This window comes from Hemiscyllium ocellatum, chromosome 23, assembly GCF_020745735.1.
Source record: "Hemiscyllium ocellatum isolate sHemOce1 chromosome 23, sHemOce1.pat.X.cur, whole genome shotgun sequence".
Lineage (NCBI taxonomy): Eukaryota > Metazoa > Chordata > Chondrichthyes > Orectolobiformes > Hemiscylliidae > Hemiscyllium > Hemiscyllium ocellatum.
The window spans coordinates 37546103-37571935 of NC_083423.1; the positions used below are offsets into that span (position 1 = coordinate 37546103).

Here is a 25833-nt window from a genome sequence, read left to right on the forward strand (position 1 = left end):
ACTTCTGTTGTCAATGAAGTAAACAAGTGTTTTCTTTCAAGAAAATGTCTCTATCGCAGATACCTAGAAAAATGTTTTTGGTTCCTCTAAAGTGGATAGGTTGTCATGGCGACTTCCTATCTCTGTGCTGCTGTTGTGTCCTTTGAATTTAATTTTTATGTCTCTGGTTACAACTATTATTTAAAAAAAAATTTTTTTTGGAAAAAGGAGTAAGTTTGACTATTAGAATTCCTCTGTAATCAGTATACATCTTATATGTCTTGTACAGTCCATGTGGGTGCCAATACTGAGCTATACTGCTTCACCATGTTTAACTGCTGTTATACAGAAAGTATGTCAGCATTACATATAACATATAAGGACAGGTTGCACAGATTTAATTTGAAGCCCCTTGAATATAGAAGATTAATGACCGATCTAATTGAGTTGGTTGGACTGATAATTTGTTTCTTTTCACTCTATTAGATAATCTGCTCCAATCTGAGGGCTTAGGACAGGTTGAGATCACCTTAAAATTACAGCCAGGCCATTCAGGCATGATGTCACAAAATGCTTCTTCACACAAAGTTTTGTAGAAATTAGCAACTTTCTCCAAAAACGAAGGAGAAATGTGTTGAAAATTTTAAGGCCAAGATGGATAGATCTTTGTTGGGTACGGATATGAAGTGTTAAGGAGCCAAAATGAGCAAATGGATTTGAGATAGAGATTAGACATGATCTCGCTGAATGACTTGCAATGTCAAGGGATTAAATGGCTGACTCCTATTTTCGAGAGTCTATTGGTCTCATAATTTCATAAATTAATTTTATTCGGTATAAGAGGCTCAATTGATACCAGAGCTTTTATCATTTCAATTTGTGTTTTCCATCACGATAAAGTGATTTGGCAAAACATCCATTTCATTGGATTATTTTTGTTAAATTTCCTTCCATAGGTTGTATAGAAATTAAATTGCTTATGATCCCAGCTCACAGCAGATAACAGATAGGTTTTTCACAATACTACAAAAGTTTATTGTGTAAAAGGGAGAAATATTAAATAGCCAAACAAAGCTATCTGAGTATAACACTGTTCAAATGCGCAGAAAACTAAAATCCCATTTACTCCCCAACACCATCACTTTACAGTTAATCAAATCCAGACAGTCTCCTTCCCTATCAAATATGTCGGTTTGATTTAATACTTCTTCTCAATTCTAGTACAGTGAGCTGGGGAGACTTGTTATTTGAATCCTCATGCAACTGGACATTTAGACTTCCACAATCTTTTAATAATCAGCAAAGTTGTAGTTGAAGTTTCACAAATCCCTATCACTAAGGAAGCTAATTTCCTCGATTGCTCTGAACAATCTCCTGATCTAGGAGAGACTTTACTTGCTTTAGAACCCAGACAAGCTTCTGTCAAACTCAACATAAAAGCTTTTGAACTAAACTTAATACTTCATTCACGTGGTGAGGGTGTCACTGGCTAGGCCAACATTTATTGCCCATCCCTAATTGCCCACAGGCAGTTAAGAATAAACCACGTTGCTGTGGGTCTGGAGTAACATGGAGGCCAGACCAGGTAAGGATGGTTATTTCCTTCCTTAAAGGACATTACTGAACCAGGTGGGGTTTTTCTGACAATCGACAATGGTTTCATGGTCATCTTTCAACTCTTAATTCCAGAATTTATTTTATTGAATTCACATTCCACCATTTGCCATGGTGGGATTTGAGCTTGGGTCCCCAGAAGATTATTTGAGTCTCTAGATTAACAGTTCAATGATAATACCACTAGGCTAATACATGTATATTATCACTATAAATGGCATATCATTCAGCACACTTTATACTCATAGACACTGGTATTTTCTCTCTCCAGTAATGCCCAATTCCCAGCGTTTCAAGGGCACCAGTCAAATCAGATGGGATGACCTGGATATCACTATCTCTGTGCCATGGTACATTGGACTAATGTTCCGCACGAGAAAGTCAAATGGATTCCTTGTGCAGGCAAATGCTGGGACTTACTCCAAAATTAACATTCAGGTGAGCGTCTATCCCGAGATATCTCTCACTTATTGGTATTCCTGGTGATGCTACATTCAATCAATGGACTGCACCTTTACACTATTATAGCAATAATATTGCTGCATATAGTGGCAGTGGAATGTGTTGGATTTATCAAATCATTATTTCACATCCATTCTAGGTTTGCTAAATATAGGCACTGCTGGCTTTTGTAAATAAAAAAGGAATATGTTAATAATGTGTGATTTATTGAGATTTTCTTTTTTTCTTTTCAAGTTTCAACAGTGATTTTCGTTTATCCAGATTGGAATGCTTTCCAGTCTAATGAAATAAATCAGTGAATAATCACTGAATAAAGTGTTGTTTTTTAAAAAAAAATATAAACTGGCCAATTATGTTTGGGAATAAGGCCTGAGTTTCAACACCTGGAAATTAATGAGTTTGCTGATTCTGAAATGGAGTCATTGTGTGTTAGACCAGATACTATGTAACTGCCAGGGGCTGCAATAATCTTTGGAGGAGGAAACCTCTAAAGCTTTCACTAACATCTCCAGTACTACACAGCTGTAAAATGGCCACTGGTTATGCTTGGTGATTTTCAGAATGTAAAGGCTCTGTGTTTCTGTTAAGGGTGTGTGTATAAACTGGCTTCATGCCTACATTTCCTCAGCGGAGGAGGGCATTCAAAGTTGAAATAATGCATTTCTTTTTGGTGTGGACATTGTGAATAACTCTGGCACTCTTGTTGTTTCATTTCTGGCAGATAATTGATAGTAACTTAGAATTTGAAGTACATAACAAACATGGATTAAAAGCCAAACTGCGAATGACTCGGACACGGGTCAGTGATGGAAACTGGCACCATTTACTGGTTGAGATAAAAAGTATGAAAGATGGCAAGGACATCAAGTACCTGGCTGTCCTGTCTTTGGATTATGGAATGTACCAGGTAACTTGCACAAGGAAGATTTCTGCTTTACCAAGCAGCCTCTAGTGAAAAGATTGAAATAGTTTAATTTTTGTGCTGCCTTCAACATTGCTAAACAGCCGAGTTTCTCCTTTTCAGCTCCTTGGATTTACCTTGGCGATGACCGTGATTTCATTGATAGTTTTTGATTTCTGTGTTTCTAGCTGAGCAAACCATAGGACAAACAAGAAAGCTGATTTTAACTTCTTAGCGTTGTTGAGGTCCCACTCATGGTGCAGATTCACATTACACTGTAGATGCTGGAGGGAGAGGGCTTACAACACTGTAGCACCTGTCTCCCAGCTGCACAGAATCCAAGCTTGTGCTTCCCAAACCGTCTTTCCCTTTCCCATTCTCATTCCCATGATACAATAATCAACATTTTCTCACCACAGTCCCCTACCCATCTCTTTCTTGCACGTTGTTTCACTCTCTCTCTCTCTCTCTCACACACACACACACACACACACACAGACAGTCTGTCTCTCGCACGCACCCAGCGCACACGCACTCACAGACATCCAAGACCTACTTGACACTCACCCATCTGCCTCATTGCTGTTTGAGAGTATTGATCCATGGATCCAAGATGTTCTCTGCGCAGATACCATTGTTGTATCACATGAGGGGTTTGCTTATGACCCCAAATGCCGTTTGACGCACCATTTGGGAATCGCTGTAAACCAACTGTCATACAGTCATAATGGTGCTGTTGTGCAGTGTATCTGGATTGTAATGTTAAGATTGCACCTCATTAATTATGATGTATGAAACGCAACATTACTCCTCATTGCTTCTTCTCTGTTCTGGATCCTTTGTTTCTTCTTGACAGTTCACTTTTAAATATATTTTTTTGTTTCCTTGACTGTCTATTCTTTCCTCAATTCTTTGTTAGTTCTCTGTCTGCTCTGTCTTTGTCCTGCCTTGAGGAGTGGAGATGGTGGAAGGTGTACTCTTATGATATGTTCATATCCAGCCTTGGGTGTTTACGTACCTGAAAGAAGGCTGCATATGCGTTTATTGTCTCGAACAATTTTCTGTTCACCGACCCCAGCCCCAAAGTGTGTCCAAAAACCAGCCTTCTGTTTGTAAGATAGGATGTCAAAACCCAGCAGGAGTATTACTGGATGGGGAAGGCTGCAGCGCTGTCTGAAATTGCAGTTGCACAAGTACCAGCCATTCCAGAGAACTTCCTTTGGAAGTTGTTCTGAATAGGTCAAACTTGTAATAGTTAACAGCTTACTCAGAATAAGGCTTTTTGATGAGTTAGAGATTTTTTAATGCAGTTAATGAACAAAACTGGAGATATTGGAGGCAAGAGCAATCGGGCAAAATTATGCAATTCACAGAGATATCATCTGGATAAGTGATACTCTTAATGATGTATAAGTGATAATCCTGCATTACACTGAACTATAAGCTGCTAACAAAAGTGGTGAGTGTCAGTTGCTACATTTGATTAACATGGGAAAGATTTCCACTGCCCTCTGGCAAGTTTTGAGAAGATTTGTAGCTCACTGCCTTCTGTTGGGATGATGTTTGATCACTTGAAGCTAAAATTAGCCTTAATGATATCAGAGGATGAGCACTTAATGCATTTATAAAGCAATCTTTTGTCCACTATCACTGTCATTTCTCGGTATGTCACTTTGGGTCTGTTAAAGCCAGTGGAATGCGTTAGACATTCACCACCTAATACCTACCAGCATGTGTTTTGAGACTTTAATCTTTGTGTATGTTTCTATGCAGGACAGTGTTGAAATTGGCAATGAATTACCAGGATTAAAATTGAGAAACATCTATGTTGGGCACCTCCCTGAAGATGGTATTCCGAAGCAGCAAGGATTCCATGGCTGTATGCAGGTATAAGGCAAAAGGCCACCGTTGCCCTGGTGTTTCCTTTACTGTGGGAACTTGCATTTCTTTTTATAGGCAACCAGCTTATTTTATTCTGAAGTTGTGGGATATTTCATTGATTCTCCACTTCTGCAGCAGGATTGGACTTCTGCCCACATATATACCTCGATCCTTGTTGATCTGTGGGACCTCCGATTATTTCAAAAGTAGAGGCTGGTTCCTGGATCTCTGCCAGAAAGCTGGTCTGGACAGTGGACAGAAATTGCCTATGGCAAGCAATCCTATGTTCCATTAACAGTTGACAAACCCTAACAGTGAACACAAATTCTGAACCCATCCCTCGCACCACTGCAAGGCTGCATACCTTGAATCTCAGATGCTATTTTCTGCCAAGCATTATAGTTGTGGAAATCCCTAAAATGTGTCAGTGACTATACATTATAATTTGCATTGGTGCAGTATGCTGGTTTGTGTAAGGGTGGATATGTTCTGAGTCATTGAGGTGCAGGAGTGGAAAATGAGGTGGATTCCCACAGCAAAGCCAGCATGCAGTGGTGCATTTTTGAAGTGATGTTCCATTTCCCCACACCCAAATTTTCCAAAGAAAATGTTGGCAGCAATCAGGTGGAAAACTGAGGCCCCTATTGTTGTTATGTTAGTTTGTCGAAAAGACTTATAAATCTCACAATTATGCAATGTGATGTAAAATGTTTCCTAACAACCTGCTAAATCTTAAGTGTTTAAGATGGACTTAGGGGCTGTCCTCCTGCTCTCACCGAAATTCACTTTTAAAACTTGTTCACTTGGACAATTCTGCTTAGAGAAACATTTCCCTTTACTCTCATTTAAATTCAGAACCAATTCTAAGAGAGTACCAGGAAGATGGTTGAGGTTGTTAGAAAAGCGCAGCAGGTCAGGCAGCATCCAAGGAACAGGAAATTCGACGTTTCGGACATAAGCCCTTCATCAGGAATGAGGCATCTGCAGACCTCACTTTCTCCTGTGGTTGTTAGAAGTTAGTCAACTCAGCTCCAGGGCATCGCTGCAGACATTCCTCAGGATAGTGTCCAGGCCCAATCATCATCAGCTTCCTCAACAGTCTTCCCTTCATCATGGTTGAGAAGTGGGGATATTCTTTTGTGACTGCTCAATGTTCAGGACCATTCCCGACTGCTCAGATACTGAAGTGGTCCATGTTCAAATGCAGCAAGACCAAGACAATATCCAAGTTTGGGCTGACAAAGTGATGAGTAATAATTGTGCCACACAAGTGCCAGGCAATGACCATCTCCATCAAGAGGGAATTTCATCATTACCCCTTGATATTCATTGGCATTGCCAACACAATCCCCCATGATCACCATTTGGTTACCATTGACCAGATATTGATCTACAGTAGCTGTATAAATACCGTGGCTACAAGAGCATGTCAGAGTCTAAGAATCCTGTAGTGAGTAATTCACCACCTAAACCTATCAAAAGTTTGTCTAGTATCTACAAGGCACAAGTCAGGAGAATGGTGGCATAGGCCTCACTTGCCTAGATAAGTTCCAGTAACACTCAGAAAACCTGACACCATCTTGGATAAATCAGCTGCTTAATTGATGCCATATCCACAAACATTTATTCCCTCAAACACCGACACTCAGTAGCAGCAGTGTGTACCATCCGTCAGATGCGGAAATTCTCCATATCTCCTTTGACAACACCTTCCGAACCCATGACCATTACCACTTAGAAGGGAAAGGCATCAGATACGTGGAACACCACCACCTGTAAATTACATTCCAAACTACCTACCATCCTGACTTGGAAATATATTGCCATTCCTTCACTGTTGTTGGATCAAAATCCTGAAACTGCCTTCCAAAGGGCATGGTGGGAGTATCTACACCAAATGGATGGCAGCAGCTCAAGAAAGCAGCTCAGCATCACCTTCGCAAGGTCAACTAGTTATGGGAAATAAATGCTGACCCAGCCAGCATTGCCCACATCTGGTGAGTGATTAGAAAAATCTGTCAAAAACTTGCTGCTCAAACCATCTAATTTGGGAGAAAATGCCACTAACTTCACACTCAAACATACTTTGATCATGAACAACAATAAAATGCATATATGCTGACAATGACACTGACCTTGATCCCGGTGAAATCCACCAAGTTACTTTTGTTGTTGGTGCACACCCCTGATTCACTTTTCAAGCATTTTCCTTTACTTCTTGCTTCACCTTGTCTGTCTCCTGGATCAGAGGGGACACAGTTACCATCCTATATTGAGATCAGACAATGGAAATTCTGTGTAAGCTGCATAGGATAACCCACTGCCCAGCCTTTACCTCCTTTTTAGGAACATGCCAATGTTTGTTGATAGTATGTCCAGACTCAGGACTTCACTGTAACACAGAGTGCATGTAACGCTTATTGTCTTGGCAGTCAAACCTAGATTTTGTGCTGCACTTGCACTTGGGAGCTGGTGTCATTTCAACAGAAAGTAATGCCAATTCTTTCATAGTTTTGTCTTGGCACTTTATCAATGCCACTTCCAAAGTATCCACTGTAAAATGGTGAGGATGGTAAATGTGCACTCGGATGCAAATTAATCCTTTCTGCTGAGAATAGGTAGAAAAGACTGGAAGCTGAAAGAGTTCTTTACCAGTAGGATAATGCTGAATTGGTTAAGTGCTTATGATTCCTCTGTCACCTTAAATTTGGCACCAGTTGGCAAACTCTTCTGTTTTGGTTTTGTAAATATATAGTTTGAATGTCTCTTGAATAAGGAGCTTTGTAAGTAATATATCTATATCTGTGTGTGTGAAATCCAGTGAGAGTATTTTCTGTGGGCAACTAGGCTTCATATCAGTTTACTTGAAAAGAGTTCTTTCTTATTTTCTGGAATAGGGCCTGCGGATGGGTGACACTTCAACAAACATAGCCACCTTGAACATGGATCGGGCTGAAAAACTTCACGTAGAGAGTGGTTGTGATGTTCCAGATCCATGTGATTCTATTCCCTGCCCCAGGCGTAGCTACTGCCTTGATGAGTGGGACAGCTACTCCTGTATCTGTGAACCAGGTATTTATAACTTCAGTGTAAACTCCATGCGACAGAATATTTGGTCACCAATGAAAATTAATGTTGTTGATACAATTCTGATTTTTCACAAAAGATTTTGGATGCTCTCATTTGAAACTTTGATTTAAATGTTCTTTCTGAAACTGTTGTGATAAATATGTAAGTTAGCTCGCTGAGCTGGAAGGTTTGTTTTCAGATGTTTCATCACCGTGACTAGGTAACATCAGTGAGAGTCAGTGAAGTGCTACTCCTTGTATTACTACCGATTGTGTCCTGGTAACCTTTATTAGACATGATACAGCCAGAAACTTCAGTTTCACAAGAACAAAGGAAATTTTAAATTTAAGTACTAAGAGTGGTTAAAAGCTGTTGTCATTAATTATAAATCTGTATTTCATTCTTGAAATTAATTCCTGGGATGTGGGTGTTACTGGCCCAGCATTTATTTCTATTCCCTTATTTCCAGAGAGCAGGTGATGGTGAGCTGCCTTTTTGAACTGTTGCAGTCTGTGGGGTGTAGGTGCACCCATTATGCTGTTAGGTGGGAAGTTCCAGGACTTTGACCAAGTGGCATTGAAGGAACGGTGATATAATCACAAATTGGGGTGGTGTATAGGTTGGTGGGGAAATTCCAAGAGGTGGTTTTCCGAAGCCTCTTGGCCTTCTAGGTAGTTTAGGTCAAGAATTTGAATGTGCAGTTGAAGAAATCTTGGTGAGTTACTACACTCCATGTCAAGTACACACTGCTACCATTTGTACATCGGTGGTGAAGGGAGTGAATGTCGAAAGTGGTGGGTGGAGTGCTAGACAAGTGGACTGCTTTAGCCTGTATGGTGTCAAGCTTCTTGAGTTTTGATGGAATTGTACTTATCCGGGCAACTAAAGCGTATCCCATTACACTTCTAACTTGTGTGTTAGTGAGCAGGCACTGGGCAGTCAAGAAATTAGTTAAGACAGCACAAAATTCCCAGTAGCTGGCCAGCTCTTGTGGCTACAGCATTAATATTGCTGGTCCAGTTCAGTTTCTGGTATGTTGATAGTGAGGGATTCAGTGATGGTGCCATTGAACTTCATGGGATGATGGTTCAAAACACTCTTGCTAGAGATGGTCATTGGCTAGCACTTGTATGATATAAATGGTACTTGCCATTGATCAGTCCAAGATTGGATATTGTCTCGATAATGCTGCATTGTGACATGGATCTGAGGAGTTTTGATTGGCAGCGAATGTCATAGAATCATCAGCAAACATCCCCACTTCGCACCTTACAATGGGAGGAAGCTCATTGATGAAGCAACTGAAGATGGTTGGGCATAAAACATGAACCTGAGGAACTCCTGGAGAGATGTCCTGGGACTGAGATCAGAGACATTTCCTTTCTTGCTGGATATGACTTCAACCAATAGAGTGTTCTCTCTTATATTCTCATTGACTTCAGTTTTGTTGGGGTCCTTAATGGTATGCTCTATCAAGTACCTCCCTAATGTCACAGTCTCACCTTGACAGTTCATCTCTGCTGTCCATATTGAGACCAAGCCTGTTAGATGCTAAATATCTCAGTTATTATAAGGAATGCCACTACTTTCAATGTGTAGTTATGATATTTTGATTTCACTTCTAACACTACATCTTCAGTTCACTTGTTTTGCTTTCTTTAAAATTAAAAGGAAGGATTCAGTGTCTTTTACTTTTTCATTTGCTGCTATGTAAATGCTTTAACATGACTGGCTACTTACCCTGCTTCTTAACCTCGCTGCAGCTGGTCACCTGGAGATACACTTTCCAGATTCAAGCCAAAACAAATTAGGGAAATGCACCACAGAGATCACCAGATTTTTGTGGGCTACTTCCTTCAAGGTGAGTAGCAAGCACAGTTGCTTCATGAAACTCTACCTAATCTCTTTAACGTTCACATTTTAAGGCTTGTTAGAATCCTATGCTCTTTCCTTTTCAGAACACCATTGAATATGATTTGCTGCATATCAGACCCTGTTATAGGAAGGGATTGTGCATGCACATGCTAGACTAATGCTAATGATTGTGTTTACACTCTTTGATAGGGTACTTTGGGAAAAATTGTATGGATGTCTGCAGATTGAATCCATGTGAACACATCTCCAGTTGTGTCCATGATCCAAACTCCTCACAAGGCTACACTTGCAATTGTGGAGAAAACTACTATGGCCAATACTGTGAAAACAAGTAAGAAATGGCTAACAATAAGTTGGAAACATGCTGATATATTTGTAATTATTTTCTAACCAAGTGACACCATGGTTCCTTTGTGACCAAATGCAACCAATGCATAAAAAAGCACCAACCACATTGGAAATGTAATCCCCTCTATGTTTTGGAAATTTGACATTGTTGGCATTCAGAAAGAATTGTCTAAAGCCAGTATATGTTTTAATTTGAGCTTAGATGTTATAAAAATATATCTAACTGATCAATTGCGTTGTGCAACACAGTGGTCTGTCTGATTGTGATTGAGTCATCTCTGCAATGCTAGACTTTTGGTAGTGCAATTTGTGACAGCGGGTCACGTTTGAGGTACAGTGTATGACCTTTTAGAGGGGGCCCGTGAGAGAGCTTTATTGCAGGCATTTGCCTGTAACTGGATGCTTCCATCCTGAGATTGATTGAATCTGTTATCAGTTCTTTTCGTTCCTGCATTGTTTTGAAAAATTGGCAAGCTGCTTGCACCTGCTAGCTATGTGAATTGGTTAATATTCAACCTGAAGAGGTTGGGAACTGGATTTGGCCTTCATTATGGAAGTAATACCATCCTGAGATTTAGAGGTGGAGGTTCATGATTCCTATCTAAGTAACTATTGACCGTTGGTTCAGACAATGTGTCATCGTTTAGAACTAGTGCCTACTGCTATGTTGAAGGCCTAATCTGTGGCTTCTTTTCAGAATTGACCTGCCGTGTCCAAGGGGAAGGTGGGGGAATCCCATGTGTGGTCCTTGTAACTGTGATACCAACAAAGGCTTCAACCCTGACTGTAACAAAACCACAGGTGAATGCCGGTGCAAGGTGAGGAACTGTTGATGGACTTGTCTTCTGTGTATGGAATCCCAGTCATTTGGAGGTTTCATCTTTGGAGGGAATGAATATTTGAAAACTAGCTTTCAATTAATATAGGTTCTATAGTCTTATTAAAAAATCTCCCATTTTCTTCTGCTTTTTATCCCATACATACATATCTCACTATTCATTATAATAATATTTTGACTGGTTAATTTTGTCTCTGATTTACAAAGGATGGAATCCACTAGATGTGTAATTAGTTGCAGCATAACATTCTGTAGTAATTCTCTATAAACAACTATAAGTGACTTACTGTAGGTATTAGTATTTACCTTGAAGTCTCTCGCAGACAGTCTGAATGATGTTTTTAGAGGAATAGATTACTCTGACTATGTCATTACTTGTTTACATGGCAATAGTCATATTTCCCATGTTAAAGTAGTTGCTAATATGCTTGTAAAATTTAACGATGAACTTGTGGATAATGCCAAACTGTGACCAAATGTATCAATTGACATGGATCTTATTTTCCAACCCAATCATCTATTTCCTTCCCATTAAAATACAATTCCCTAGTATGAGGTCCTTCATTACAGTGAATGATTCTGTAACTGAATAAATTAGATGTATAGCAGAGTTTGTCAGTGGAATTGTTCCAGATAAAACGTGTTTAATGATTTAAAATAAGCCGTTTCTGAAGTTCTCCTACAGCACTCTTCTCTTCATAACAAGTTCCTTGAATTGTGAATGTTTATTCCCTCTCAGTGCTCTGAATAAACAAACCCTTTCCACTTGTTCCAAATGTCCTGACTGTGAAGAATAGCAAGTAGTTTCCATCATAGTTCACAGCTCTCATCCACAAAACTAAAAGCTTACATCAATCTAAATGACCAAACTAGCTTTTCTCCACTTGTGAAAATGAGCGTGTTAATCCCAGTCATCAAATCAGTGGTTTTTGCTTGAATTCTGCTGTTCTGTCATTGTATTTTCACCTTCCCGATTTAAAAGGATTCAGTTACAGCAAACTTTGTTTTAACTGGCACCTTGTCAACTGACACTCATGGTTAAACTGGCAAAAATTATATACGGTACCATAAATACTGCGATGTCTGAGTATTTATGCTGTAAATAAAGTATAACTGTGATGTTATGTTTCTGTTACTTACTGTGTTTTTACATTGATTTTAGGAGGCATGTTGATGGTTCTCCATAGATTTATTTTTAAGAGATGTTGTCATCTCAAAGTTTTGCTTGAGTAGGGTTTACTGTGGTCATGCATACATCTTGATTATCCAGAATATTTAATCAACCGGCAGTCTCCTGGTCCTCTGGGTACCGGTTAATAAAAAAGTTGCTATGTTCTGATACTCTTGACATCAGGTACAGTAGCTCCATGGCAAATATTAGTGCCCATTTAAAAATCACTGTGGGGGAGGGGGGTGGAATCCAGCTCAATGGGCGTATGCTGTTGTCTTCAACACCATTTATTTTGATGTTGGAGCAATGTTTGGACTGAAGTCTGGATTCGAATTTTTTTTGCTGTCCTGCCTCTGTGACAACTTGAGAGACCAGGTAGACAGGGAAGATGTTGAATTGTTGCCCTTTGCTGTCATGGTAATGAGGAAGAGAGAATGAAGTGTCAAAAATGCCATCCTGTCAGATAATCTGCTAGAGAAAAGTTACTGCTGTTTTGTGACAATGGGAGTCAGCACATTTCCTCTAGGTGCTCAGTGTACCTGATTTTTGAAAGATAATTGAAAAATAGTTGTTCATGTGGTGACTGAACTAAGGGAAATGTTTGTATGATGAATGTCTATCATTCGTGCAGTGGCCATAGGGAAAAATAACCAGCCTGTAAAAAGCTGCAAATTGTGTCAAATTAATGGTGTAAAGAACTGGCAGCAATAGAGAGGTGGTTAGAGAGGTTGTTAAACCTGAATGAAAAGGAAATGTGCCTCCTGTCATAGTGGGACAACTTCAGCAAGAAAATGGAGGTGAGCTGCAAGCAAGTGCTTTTTGTTTAATAGCCATCATCGTGGTCCAAGAGTAACCAGTATGTTCCTCTGGACTTTGCAGGGAAGCCTTTAGCCTCCTTACTGCAGATTGGCATCTCCCTCCCCCACCTTGTGCTGCTGCCTGGCCTGCGATTCCCCAGGAGTCTCCGGCTGTGACCCCCCCTGCTGCTGGTTTTCCCACCAGATAATGAATCAGCTGTCAATGTGTTGGATGATGGACAGAAAATACAAAACAGCCAATAAAGTGAAGGCCAGTCATTAAACATGGCAGGACCTCCATGACTCTGTCCATGCTGGGATTCCCATTCCCATACTCTCCTGGCTTCCTGCAAATCTAAGTGTTCCTGTCTCATTGAACTTCAGAGAAACATTAGAAGTTAATTTGATGTAATCCAAATATATTTTTGCCTTGTGTTCACTCTCCTTCAAGCTAGTGTCACGAAAGCACTAAGACTTGTTTAACTGTGTTCTTTTTAATATCCAGCTGATTAGTGATTCTTATTTCCTTCAGAGATGAATAGATTTTATAAGCCGTTTGGGTTTTATTCCTGTTTAAGCCTTTCAGAATAATGTCAGGGCAGGGTCTGCCACACGTGAAATCTTAGGTTGGGTTGATTTTTCCTTTGCAGGACAACCATTACCAGCCTCCAGGTAGCGACACTTGCTACCCATGTGACTGTTTTCCAATGGGTTCCCAATCCCGTACCTGTGATGTGGAAACAGGTCAATGTTCCTGTAAGTCTGGTGTGATTGGGCAACACTGTAATCGCTGCGATAACCCATTTGCTGAAATCACCAGTGATGGCTGTGAAGGTATGTCGTAAGAATTACTCAAAACAAATTCCTTTCTTCAAGAGCTTTCATGTGTATTTATATGACTTATTTAAATTGTTTGGGTTTTTAAAAAACATCTTTTCTAGTAGCTAATATGTAAATAAACTAAAAGAGCTTCAGATTTATGTGTTGGACTGGTACTATTGCATTGTGGTATTAATGGCCAATGTATCTCTCATACTTAGGCTGTATATATTCAAGGACTGAGTTTGCTGTTCCCATGACTATAAAGTGACTCTGAGCTAACTGTTATCTGACTTGTTTCAGTGAAATATAATGTGTGTCCAAAAGCCTTTGAAGCGGGAATTTGGTGGCCAAGGACAAAATATGGACGACCAGCAGCCATGCCGTGCCCCAAAGGATCAGTCGGTGAGTCGCTGGTGGAAACATTACCTATAAATTGCATGAACACAAAGTTGAAATGGAGAGATCACACATTTAGACCTAAATACTGAGATAAGTAGTATTGCTCAGATCAGCTTCGTCTCATCCCTGCTTGCATGTGTTGTTGGGCTGTATAAACATTTCTTAACATCTGGAAAAGATCATGCCCATGCGACTGGATGTTCATGTTGATTTTTATTGATATTTTAAATTGGGTTTGTCACAGGGGTGTAAAAAAAAACACTGGCGATAAAATGCATTATTTTCAAGTTTGTGCATGACGTGAAACCAGATGGGATTGTGGATGAAGGTGATGCAAAGAGGCTTTGAGGGAATTTTGAGGTTGTGTGAGTGGGCATGAACATGGTAGATGAACTATAATGTGGATAAGTGATCGGTTATCCATTTTGGTGGGGAAGCAGAGGTGCAGAGTGTTTCTTAAATGGTGATGGTTTGAGAAATGGCGATGTCCAAAATGGCCTACATGCCCTTATTCATGAATCATTGAAAAGTAACATGCAGATGCAGCATGCAAATGGAAAGCAAACACCACATTGGCCTTTTATTGCAAAAAGATTTGAGGACAGGAGTAAAGAGTTCTCACTCCTGTTGTATAAAAGCTTGGTGAGAGGGCACCTGGAGTATCGTTGCAATTTTGGCCTTTCCTAAAAAAAGGATATAGACTGAGGGTTGGACTGTCTTATGAGGAGAGGTGAGGAGACTGGATAATTAATTTTCTAGAATTTAGAAGAATGAGAGATGATCACAGTAAAACTTAGAAAATTCTTCAAAACCTGGGTGTACAGATGCAGAAATTTCCTCTGGTTGGGAACTCTAGAACAAGGGGATACAGTATCAGAATAAGTGGCAAGTCATTTGTAACTGCAATGAGGAGGAGTTTCTCTGTTCGGAGAATGATGAATATTTAAAATCCTGTACTGTAGAGGGCTTTGGAAGCTCGGTAGTGCAGCATGTTCAAGATAGAGGATGATAGATTTCTAGCTACTAGTGGCGTCAAGGTATATCACAGGAAATGACATTGAGGTTGATGATTAGCCATGATCTTGAAAGGTGGATCTGGCTCAAGGAACTGAATGGCCTGTTCCTGCTGCCATGTTCTGAATACTTAAAAAGCCTGATTTAGTCTTTATCATGTAGATACAACTGTATAATTTAAGCTATCTTAAATATCAACCACGACCACTTGTATTTAAATCAAACTGTTAATGTACGAAAACAACCCTTTGAAAATTCTAGTTGCATCAACCATATTACTTCAAATAATTTAGTAAACCAGTTTTGCCCTTAGCAAATCCCTACTGGCTGTAGTTTATTTACTAGTACTTATTCCAAGTGATCATTGATTTTCACTCTTGAATTTCGCCATCACTAATGCACTAATCACTAGCCATTGCTGTACCTGTCCCCACTTCTGAAATTTGGATTTATTTGTTGATATAATGATTCATGATGTAATTCCATGTGATCAACATTTTGTGTGGTATGATGCCAATGATCATTTCCACATTAGAAATACACCAAACAGTGTTTTATATTCCCAACAGATTCACAGCTGGGTTACAAGTGGCAGGTTTGTATCTTGAAGTGTAGGTACTTGCAACTAGAGAGAACTTGAATCTATTCCTCCTGATCTCATTTCCCATTCCTAACCTATTGATTGTATCTCTATCACATTAGGAAGTGAATCGCTTTCAGTGTAAAATATTTCCTGAAATTGGTTCTAGCTATATTTTCCCAGAATATCTACTGGCCCTCCTTTCTTAGCATTTAGAGTTTTTCATAGATTGCTATACATGTGGTGAAGCTAGAGTATTGATATAGAACATTAATGGGAATAGTGGTGATCCAAACTGAAATTGTATAAAGATTATCCAGTAATAGCTGAGATGAGCAGCAACATAATCACTCTGGAAATTTATGTAAAGACATTTTCTTCAACTTGTATAAGTCAGCGTTGGTTAAAATACCAGATTTCAAATGTGCTGTGATCAGCTTTCATTGATAGAGCGTGAATATTGTTCTCTAGAAACAGCAAATTCTGATTAAGAATTAACCATCATCATCCAACTTGCAATATTTGTTAATCTGGCAGTTGGAAATACACTGAAACAGAACATCAATAAAGGCTAGGAGATCTCTACTTCATTATCTAGCCCCCAATGTAATATGTGATACATTACATAATTTAATGAAACATTTGCTGCAGGAAACATTAAATGGTATTGTTTGAATAACAGAAACATCATTCTGCAAATGATAAATGAGCATTTATGAAACAAAAAGATGATCCAACTTAATTACTTAGCTTTAGACTGAAGTAAAAATGCCTGTTTCCATAATGCAGTAGTTATAAGGATGTAATATTTGACATAATTGTCTCCCAGATGTTACAGTTTTAACATTATTCCCTATGATATTGTACTTTACTCAACAGTAATCCATGGGTCAGGCTTGACAGTACATGTGCAAATTACTAAAATTGTATTCATTTACAAAATACCTGAATTTATAATTGATCCTGCTCAATGTTTTGACTTCTGTCACAGAAAGTTAGGCATTGTATATTTGATTGATGAATGGGTCAGAAAAACATGACCATTAAAATCTATTTTTGAATGCTTGTCAACAATGACAGAGAATGAGGGTCGGCTGGAAGACTAAGGGGATTCTCCTTCAGAAAGCTGCCACAGAAATAAATATCCTCCTGCTATATTATAGTCCTATAAATCTGACTGCTAGAGTTTAGAGTAGTTGCCAGGACCTGTTGTTAGCTGCTTTTTGGGCAGGTGCAATTAATGATTCCCAGCAGTTTTGCAGTTAACTTGCTTAGAGCCACTCTCAACTCATATTTGGAGAATTATGCAAATATAAAGTTAAGTTGAAGGCTTCAACTGCTCTCAAACAACATTTATTTACAATTTTAGATAAGCCTAAAGTTTGGCTTTTTTTTGAGGAAGGCTAAAGGCCATTAAGCCAAGAGTTAAGAGTGAGCTATGACAGATTATTCCAGAAAATAATCAAATGTGTGGTGCTCCCCTACCTGGTGAAATCTACTGTTTAAACAATGGAAATCAACTCCAAGTAACACCTTAAGGGCACCTTTAGAATTTTTATTTGAATGTACATAATTGCTAATTATTAAAGTTAATTCATGCACAGCATTTTCAAGTGTAAAATCATCATTGTACACAGAGTTCTGAATGTGCTCTTCCCACCCTCTTAATTGTCATCTTACCTTCTTTCTCACTGTCAATCACCCTTTCTTTGTCTCTGTACTTGAGTGTAGCATAGTTATTCTTTGAGCCTGTGGCATTGCAATAAATTAGAAGTTACAATGCTCAACAAAGAATGACTTTAACTAAATTATGAGGTTGTCCAGTTGTCACCCTGTGGGTGTCTGAATATACTCAATTTATTTAATGAAATGAGCAGTCACTGTCTGGTAATCAGATCTTTGTTTCTCTTTATGCAGGAACTGCAATTCGTCACTGCAATGAAGAGAAAGGATGGCTCCCTCCAGACCTTTTCAACTGTACTACACTCACCTTCATTCAGCTCAAGTCCATTGTAGGTTCCTTTATTTTATCTGTTAGTAACACAAAAACAAAATTGTGCTGATGCTAGAAATCTGAAATGAAAACAGGAAATGCTGAAAATACCTGGCAGATCTGCCAGCATCTGCGGAGAAAGCAACACAGAGTTAGTTTTGGGCCAATGAATGAACAAAATTGGCAGAAAGAACATGGCTCAATACTATACAAATTTTGCTTTCTTGGAGCCAAGTGTGAATAAATATTGTCTCATAAACACTAATAATTGTATTGATTCTCAATTGAGCTGGAGAAATCAATCTAACAGTCTGATTCTTTGCTGCAGATTCAGTTTTCATTTGTCTTTCACTATATTTTTATTGCCAAGTTCCAAGCATCTGCTGAAGTGGCAGCAGTCAAGCCGTAAATCCCAGTCTGTATCTGTCTGTAATTTCTCAAGTTTTCTAAGAACTACATTTCTTTCTCTCAATGAGTAAGTGTCCATGCTGAGTTTGCAAAGAACTGGTCAGAGTGGATGTAGAGGTCCCATGTGGGAATCATTGCCCCACCAACCTTAAGACAACATTCCTAACACTGATGGTTGTAAATTGAAGTCCCACATCGGAGACCTGCTGCACATTCTCAGTTGATATTTCACTGCAGTACTGAGTGAATGCTACATTGTTAGTGTTACTATTCTTTCAGTTGAGACATTAGACTGTTGCGCCATCAATATTGGACGAGGTTGAATGATGATATATGAAGAAGATGAGGGGAATTCCCCTGACGTCGTCTTTGATCTTTTTATTCCTCAATCAACCATCAGGAATTCAATGAACTGTTGGATCTGTTTGGGACCTTTTTGTTTGCAATTGCAGTTCTGCATTGTTTCATTGTCTGTGAAGCATTCTGAATTGTTCTGTGAGGTTTCAAGGTATTTTATAAATGAAATTCATCTTCTTTTTAAGAAATATTGGTATTATATGGTAAACAAACATGGCACATTGGCATGATGTGCCACTCTGAAGTGTATATCTTAATGCATAACATTAGCTAACACCTTTGGTGTTGACTGAAAATCTGAAAACCAGTCCAGAAAATTTTATCGAACTGACTTTTCGTTTCATTATGGCCAGTAGCGCTGTTAAGAAATGGAATTTGAGTCCAAAGAGTTTGGTGTGAGTTGTTCTCAAATGGTTGCTTGTCTTTTGTGGGTAGCTTTTCATCTTCTGGCCATCCTTTTGGTCTTATCCTAAGTGCAGTCATCCCAATGTTACACAGGAATCACTGGAAAGAATGTGGAAGTTAGCACATAATCTCGTACCGGGGCGGCACGGTGGCACAGTGGTTAGCACTGCTGCCTCACAGCACCAGAGACCCAGGTTCAATTCCCGCCTCAGGTGACTGACTGTGTGGAGTTTGCACATTCTCCCCGTGTCTGCGTGGGTTTCCTCCAGGTGCTCCGGTTTCCTCCCACAGTCCAAAGATGTGCAGGTCAGGTGAATTGGCCATGCTAAATTGCCCGTAGTGTTAGATAAGGGGTAAATGTAGGGGTATGGGTGGGTTTCGCTTCGGCGGGTCGGTGTGGACTTGTTGGGCCAAAGGGCCTGTTTCCACAGTGTAAGTAACCTAATCTACGTTTTGATGCTTTCCTAGGTGGCCTTGTTAAGAAGAAACTGTTGTGGACTGTTCCTCTCTTTAATCTCAATTCACTGGGAGACATCCCCCATTAGGGTAGTTGTTAATCCCTTGTTAAACAAGTTTACACAATTCTTTTGGTATATTTTACCAACAGATGGAAAAACTGCATCGCAATGAAACCAAGATGAATACACGCAATTCAAAGAAAATTGCCAACATGTTGCAGAATGCCACAAAGCACACACCAACGTATTATGGGAATGATGTGAAGATTGCTTATGAGTTGATAAAGAGGATCCTTCAATATGAAGGAAACCAGCAGGACTTTGAACTTGCAGCAACCCAAGATGTTGAGTTCAATGAGGTGTGGTATTTGCTATTGCCTACTTTATTCTTATGTATTCAATGAAAGATGTTGATTTCTTTCTGTGAAGCAGTATCCTGTCTATGAAGCATTATTAAAGCAATTAAAGAAGCAAAAAAAAATACTCACGTTAATAAATGAGGCTGGGTACATGATCAAGCTATTAAGTGAGTACTCTGCATCTGTCTTTACCAAGGACGCAGATGTTACCTAGGCTATGGTGGCAGAGGAGAAAGCTCAATCCTCCTACACTGTGATAGTTCTCTGACTTAATATTGCACTTTTCGTGACCACCTGACATCTCAAAGTGCTTTATACTCAATGATTTATTTTTGAAGTGCATTCACTGTTGTAATTTAGGAAAATATATAACCAATTTGTGTACAGCAAACTCCTGAAAAAAACAATATGATAATGATCAAATGTTCGATAATTGAGAGATAAGTATTGACCAGGGCACATGGGGTAAACCCTTGCTCTTATTCAACAGTAGTGCCATGAGAAAATGTAGAGAATCACCAGGAGACGCAGAGAGTTCTTCAAGAAGTAGGTCTTTTATTTGCAAATAAAAACTGTAACATTGAGAAAGCAGATTCTCAAATGCCCCCAAACCTCAGGATCTGTGGTTTTTTATACTTTTTTAATCATGTTTCTATTAGTTTATCAGCATGTCATCTATATTAATCAAAGTATCTCACTCTAGCTACACAATAAACCAGTGATGTTAGTTCCCATTATCTCTTTAGTTGTCACACTATGGATTTTCCTACATTCTATTTAATGTTATTCTAATGTCACAGTTAGCTATTTAGTGTCAGCTTTTACAACAATGGTCTTTCATTCCAGACCCTACTTAATATTTTCCTAATGTCATGATTAGATATTTATTGTCAATCATCTCAAGCAGGCTGATTCTACTCACTATTAATTCGATATTTAATGTCATGTTTCAAATATTTATGGTCCCAATCTTGGCATAATGATACTTAACAGGCAGGCTAACTTTACTAACTGTTATCTCACCAGAGTGACCTTCCAGCCTCAACCTTATTGTGCTAATTGGTGTAGGAGCATTCCACTATCCTTATCCCATCCTACATTCCACAGACCCCTTGCACCAGATTGCCAGTGGTCTTCATGCTTTAATCCTTCCCATGCTTTCGTGCTCTTTATTTCCATACTACCAAGCGTAGTCTGAACCCCAGTTCAGAAGATGTGCAGGCATGATGGGCTGAATGGCCCCTTCCTGCACTGTAACAATTTTGTAATTCTATGACTCTGAAATTGCTTCTGTCTCGAGGATAAAAGAGGCTGAGTCACAGCTGACATAAAACAGAACGCACTCCAGGAGCTAGCTCACACATCCCTCCCTTCAATAACCTTCAGAATGAAACCTATTTTCTTAATGTAATTTTGAATTTTTGAATACGCTGGGTAAAGGGACTTATGTAGTGCAAGAATAATATAATGACTTCTAAAGTGCAAGTAGTCCCAAATTTTTTGCGTCCAATGTGCTAAAGTTAAAATCAGTTCTGAAACCATCTTCTTTAACCTGTGTCTTTCCTTCCTTGATTTCACCTAACTGAATCCACCCGCCCTTTCTAATCTTTGTGCCCCAGCTGCAGTTTATAGTCATTACATGCCATTAAGTTGGAGGGGGTGATGAAGGAAGCACCCCAACATATTAAGAAATGGGTTGGAATGTTTCCTGCTGTAGCTTACCACGTGATACTATGTTGTGATAAAATATTTTGTGGTGACAGAGCTTTAATATGTATCTAAAGTAGATGTGTGCGATTGAAGGGCTGGTGTTCACAGTTCTCCTCTGGGACATACAAACAACCCTATTTCACAGCTGAACAGAGTCAGTGATCAATATGTAGAAAGTGTTTTAACTTCTACGGCCACCCATTTGTATTCATTATGAATAGATACTGTATCCTCTGTAAGTACAATTTAATAGTGATATCCATCTGCTGTGATTCTGAAAAAGGGTTGGTGTTTGAAAGCAGAGCAACACAGTTGTAGATTCCAAAGATCAGGTGTCTACTTTTCACTTGCTAATGCTATTAAAGCCCAAAGGTTTAGGAATGTCTAAAACCTAATTAGTTCTTATGTAACCTAGCTCGTAATATGTTCAACCAGCAGGAAAAGAAATCTGCTTAAGGTCATAGTCACCGTTTGTTTAACACAGACATTTGCTCATAATGTCAAAAACAATTGCCTGTTTTCTCTGAGTATAGTGAGGAAGGTGTTTTAAGCAGTTCAGTTTTGGATCAGTATTTCCTTCCATTGCTTTGGCTGAAGTTTGCCTGCAGCTAAGTAGCAGAAATTCAAGTCAAAAGTATGGAAAGAATGACAGAGCATACCTTCATTAACATTATCATGTGATTAAGTCAACTCCTGAAACTTGGTCTTTTACTATAAGTCACTGACCATGACCCTTGATACCAGAGTTAATTGTCTTAAAGTGCAGCCTATTTCCTCATTAGCTCCAAAGGAGAAATACTTTCCTATGTTTAGCCAAAGGTCACTGCCAGTTGGAGCTGCTGCTGCTGTTAACAGAGCTGGAATGTATAGTAACTGATACTTGCTGTGCCTAATGTTAAAGCCATGTTGGACAATATCATTTCTTTGTACTTTTAAAACTTACAAAATGGGATCTGATAGTTGGAACACCAATTTTGAAATATGTCTTCTCATTAAGTCTGCCATGCCCATTGGTGTTCAAAAGCACAGGTGGTGTGATATGTCTGATATAGTGCTATAAAGTTTAAACAAGTTGACGCAGGCTTGGAGGGCTAAAGAGCCTGTTCCTGTGCTGTAATGTTCTTTGACTGTGTAATGCTAATAGAAGAACATGATACTGACTCACCCTTTGTGTCCATGACTGGTTATTATATATGTGGCTTCCATGAGCTAACCTTCTGAGTTTTGCTTGTGTTACTTCCAACTTTGCCCTTTAATGATTAAGATGCTGATTAGCAGTATTCTAGAAATTTGGGATACTGATGTGGTTAAATGTGCTCCTCATCCAAATCCTCCACAACAAGTTTCAGTTTAATAGTGCTGCCAGAGGAGGGCATTCTGCAGACAGGACAACCTCCTACAGGAGAATCAAGACATTGGGACCTGGGCTGCTTTGGGTCACCTGCGGTTGACTGTTAGCGAGCCTAGTACAGATGACAAGTTGATGTCGAGCCTACTCTATAAGGCAGGCTAGGTATCTGACATCAAGTTTATGAGAAGGAGAGTACAGTATATTTTTCAAATATCTCAAAGTAATGACAGTTGTGTTGTTGCACCTTAATATAAGATGATCTGTAAATTAAGCTGCCATATTTACGCATATATATGTGAATATGCAGTAGCAAAGTATATTTTGAACAGACCTTATTAATGGTTGTTTAACACTAGTACTTTAAGTATTCATTCTTTGTTGCATCATATCAAAAAAATGTCATCTTTTTGAATCATACTGAAGTTGATGCTTCGTTCCTGGATTTGGGTTCAGAGCAAGACATGAAAACGCATGTGGCCACTCTGAGATATCAGATTTTGACAGCCATTGTGTCATATCTGCAACTGCATATCATTTGAAACTGGTTACGCGTAGCCAGGGAGTAAGATCAAGACCACCTTGTTATTTTATGACTGCAGTTTCAATTTTGTTTTCTATCTAAAATAAAGTTCCCAAGTTAAAGTAACAGGATAAGGACTTTAGTATTCACAAATGGGGTATCATTTACAGTATTACCAACTGGACCGAGGCAGTCAACCCCAGAGAGGATATTAACTGGTGACTTTGGCTCCAATTCTTATAAAAAGCTTAAAAGATTATCTGTAAATAATACAGCACTACAGAGAGTAATATTCTTGTTCAATGGTAATCAGGATACAGGTTAGAAACAGTTACAAAAATCTCCTTTTGCCTGGCACCTTTCCCAGGCAGAAATGTGGTTGACCAATCTAATAAGATGAGGAATTTATGATTTCCATCTCAAACACAAAGCACCTGAAATGCAAATTTGCAAGCATTAAATGTTTGCCATAACTTCTGTTTCAGAACATTGTCAAAGCTGCCAGTGCTATTTTAGACCCTCAGAACAAGGACCACTGGGAACAGATCCAACGCACAGAAGGAGGAACTGCACATCTGATGAAACACTATGAGGAATATGCACACACCATAGCACGAAACCTGAGGAAAACCTACCTTCGGCCCTTCACCATTGTCACTCCAAACATGAGTGAGTACTCGAGACAACTCCACATTTATTGTACTTGGGTCAGAATGACAGCCCCTTTTTGAAAAATACTGGGCTAGATTTTGCAGGGATAGGGGTGTGCCTATCACCATAATTACCCCTCTGAAATGCCTCCAACCCCAGAATGTCAAGCTCTGTACACATTAGCTCAGAAAACCTGAAGCCGTAGTTTATCACTCAGTGCTCCGAGAGACGCTGCAATGTGGCCATTCCTCCACCCGACAGCTGACAATCAAGAAATCAGTAAGAGCTTCAACACTTTCCACTCCTACTTTGCTATCAGAAACTGCATCAAAAGTTACACTTTGTTCATCAATCAGGCATTTCAGGGATTTTAATGGTAATGTGATGAATAAATGTTGATGAAGAGCAATGCTGCAATCCAGTGTAGATTCACAGGATAGAGGTAAAATTCTTGCTAGGTCTCTGTGAGATTCATTTTGAGCTCAGTAGAGAATGCCCTTGCTGTGCCATTCACCCTAACTATCAGCAATCTACTTGAGATGAGTTTGGAATCACTTTGAAATCAGTCAGTGAACGTCCTGGAATGCAGTCTAATAATAATTCATCATGTGTTGTTGGAAACCCCAATATATGATCTGTCAGATTCCGTTTGGTTGTTAGTGTTCTATCTACTCCCCCATCAGTGAATTAATGGAACTGTTTTGAATGCAAAATTAATGCAGGTTCTTTCCAAATGACAAACTGTTTTGATGCATCAGTTACTGTTTTTTTAATGGTTTATTTATGGAGTCTCCTCAAGTCACAGTCATGTTACAGAGCAGCACAGTTCTGTCCAGTCCAACTCCTCCAACAAGCACACACACAGCCCCCCCCCCCACTTCCCCACAGTTTTAGGCAGTTAAGTGCTTTGTAGAAAGCTGCTATTTACACCCTGTTTGAATAAACATTAGGCTGAAGTGATTGTGCACAAAGTTTTGAAGCAACCAAACACAAACTCTTTGAACAATTTTGGTGTCGTTCAGGAATCTGGAGAAAACTGCCCTTTAATGCAATAGGGCATCCATAAAAGTGAACATATATTTTAAATCTATCTGTAGTTTAAATGTTCAGCTAACAATGTGACCGCAACATTTTCCCATGCATCTGGCCTTCATGTGTGTGTTTCTCTTTACCTCAAGTCATTGCAGTCGAACTTTTTGACATGGTGAACTTTCCTGGTGCCAGCATGCCACAATATGAGAAGATTCATGAAAAATTTCCCAAAGATCTTGAATCCAGTGTGTTTTTTCCAGATGCTCTCCTCAAAATTGAAGGTGACGCAGGTACGTTGCATTTACTTCTGCCTTATTATTGTGTTTCTGTTATTGAAGTATGGTTGTATTTACCATGAGCCAGATTTGATCCATCATAAGTTAATTGGTTCTAACTCAAACTGTGCAGGATTCACACAGCATGAATGCAGGAAGAAAAAGATTCTGAATTTTGACTTCCAAACTTGAAATACGTGTGACTGGGTGCATGTGCAATGTGGATACAAATGTTGAAACACTACCAAAAAGCTGTTCTTACATGTCACCTGGCTTTATATAACTTACTGAATTTCAAAAATGAACAAAATTCTTTGAGAATGTTTGAGAACTTAAGTAAATTCAGAATGATGAAATTTAACTAGCTATTGGCTCCTAAGATAAATTAATTTGCTTTTCATTTGAACTGTTCATGGGAAAATAATTTGAAGCCTTTGAAAGTTAGCATTCAGTGTAAGTATTACATTAGCTTCACAGCAGCTTGATGTCAAGTGACTTCAATGACATGGAACTTTCACCAGAAATGAAACAAAATGAGAAGTATTCTTTTTACACAATCCCTTG

General features: G+C 39.1%; 1 protein-coding gene across 4 annotated transcripts in view; it reads left to right on the plus strand.

Moving 5' to 3' along the window:
- celsr1a (cadherin EGF LAG seven-pass G-type receptor 1a) overlaps positions 1 to 25833 on the plus strand; it is a 306175-nt gene that overhangs the window by 242385 nt on the left and 37957 nt on the right. For all 4 annotated transcript variants that reach the window (XM_060842867.1, XM_060842868.1, XM_060842869.1 and 1 more), the window contains 12 exons: positions 1865 to 2031; positions 2777 to 2962; positions 4730 to 4843; positions 7735 to 7909; positions 9971 to 10112; positions 10827 to 10947; positions 13586 to 13769; positions 14058 to 14159; positions 17668 to 17762; positions 19521 to 19730; positions 23797 to 23980; positions 25141 to 25284. In XM_060842867.1, the coding sequence (XP_060698850.1) occupies positions 1865 to 2031; positions 2777 to 2962; positions 4730 to 4843; positions 7735 to 7909; positions 9971 to 10112; positions 10827 to 10947; positions 13586 to 13769; positions 14058 to 14159; positions 17668 to 17762; positions 19521 to 19730; positions 23797 to 23980; positions 25141 to 25284 (1824 nt within the window). The remainder of the gene's footprint in view (positions 1 to 1864; positions 2032 to 2776; positions 2963 to 4729; positions 4844 to 7734; positions 7910 to 9970; positions 10113 to 10826; positions 10948 to 13585; positions 13770 to 14057; positions 14160 to 17667; positions 17763 to 19520; positions 19731 to 23796; positions 23981 to 25140; positions 25285 to 25833) is intronic.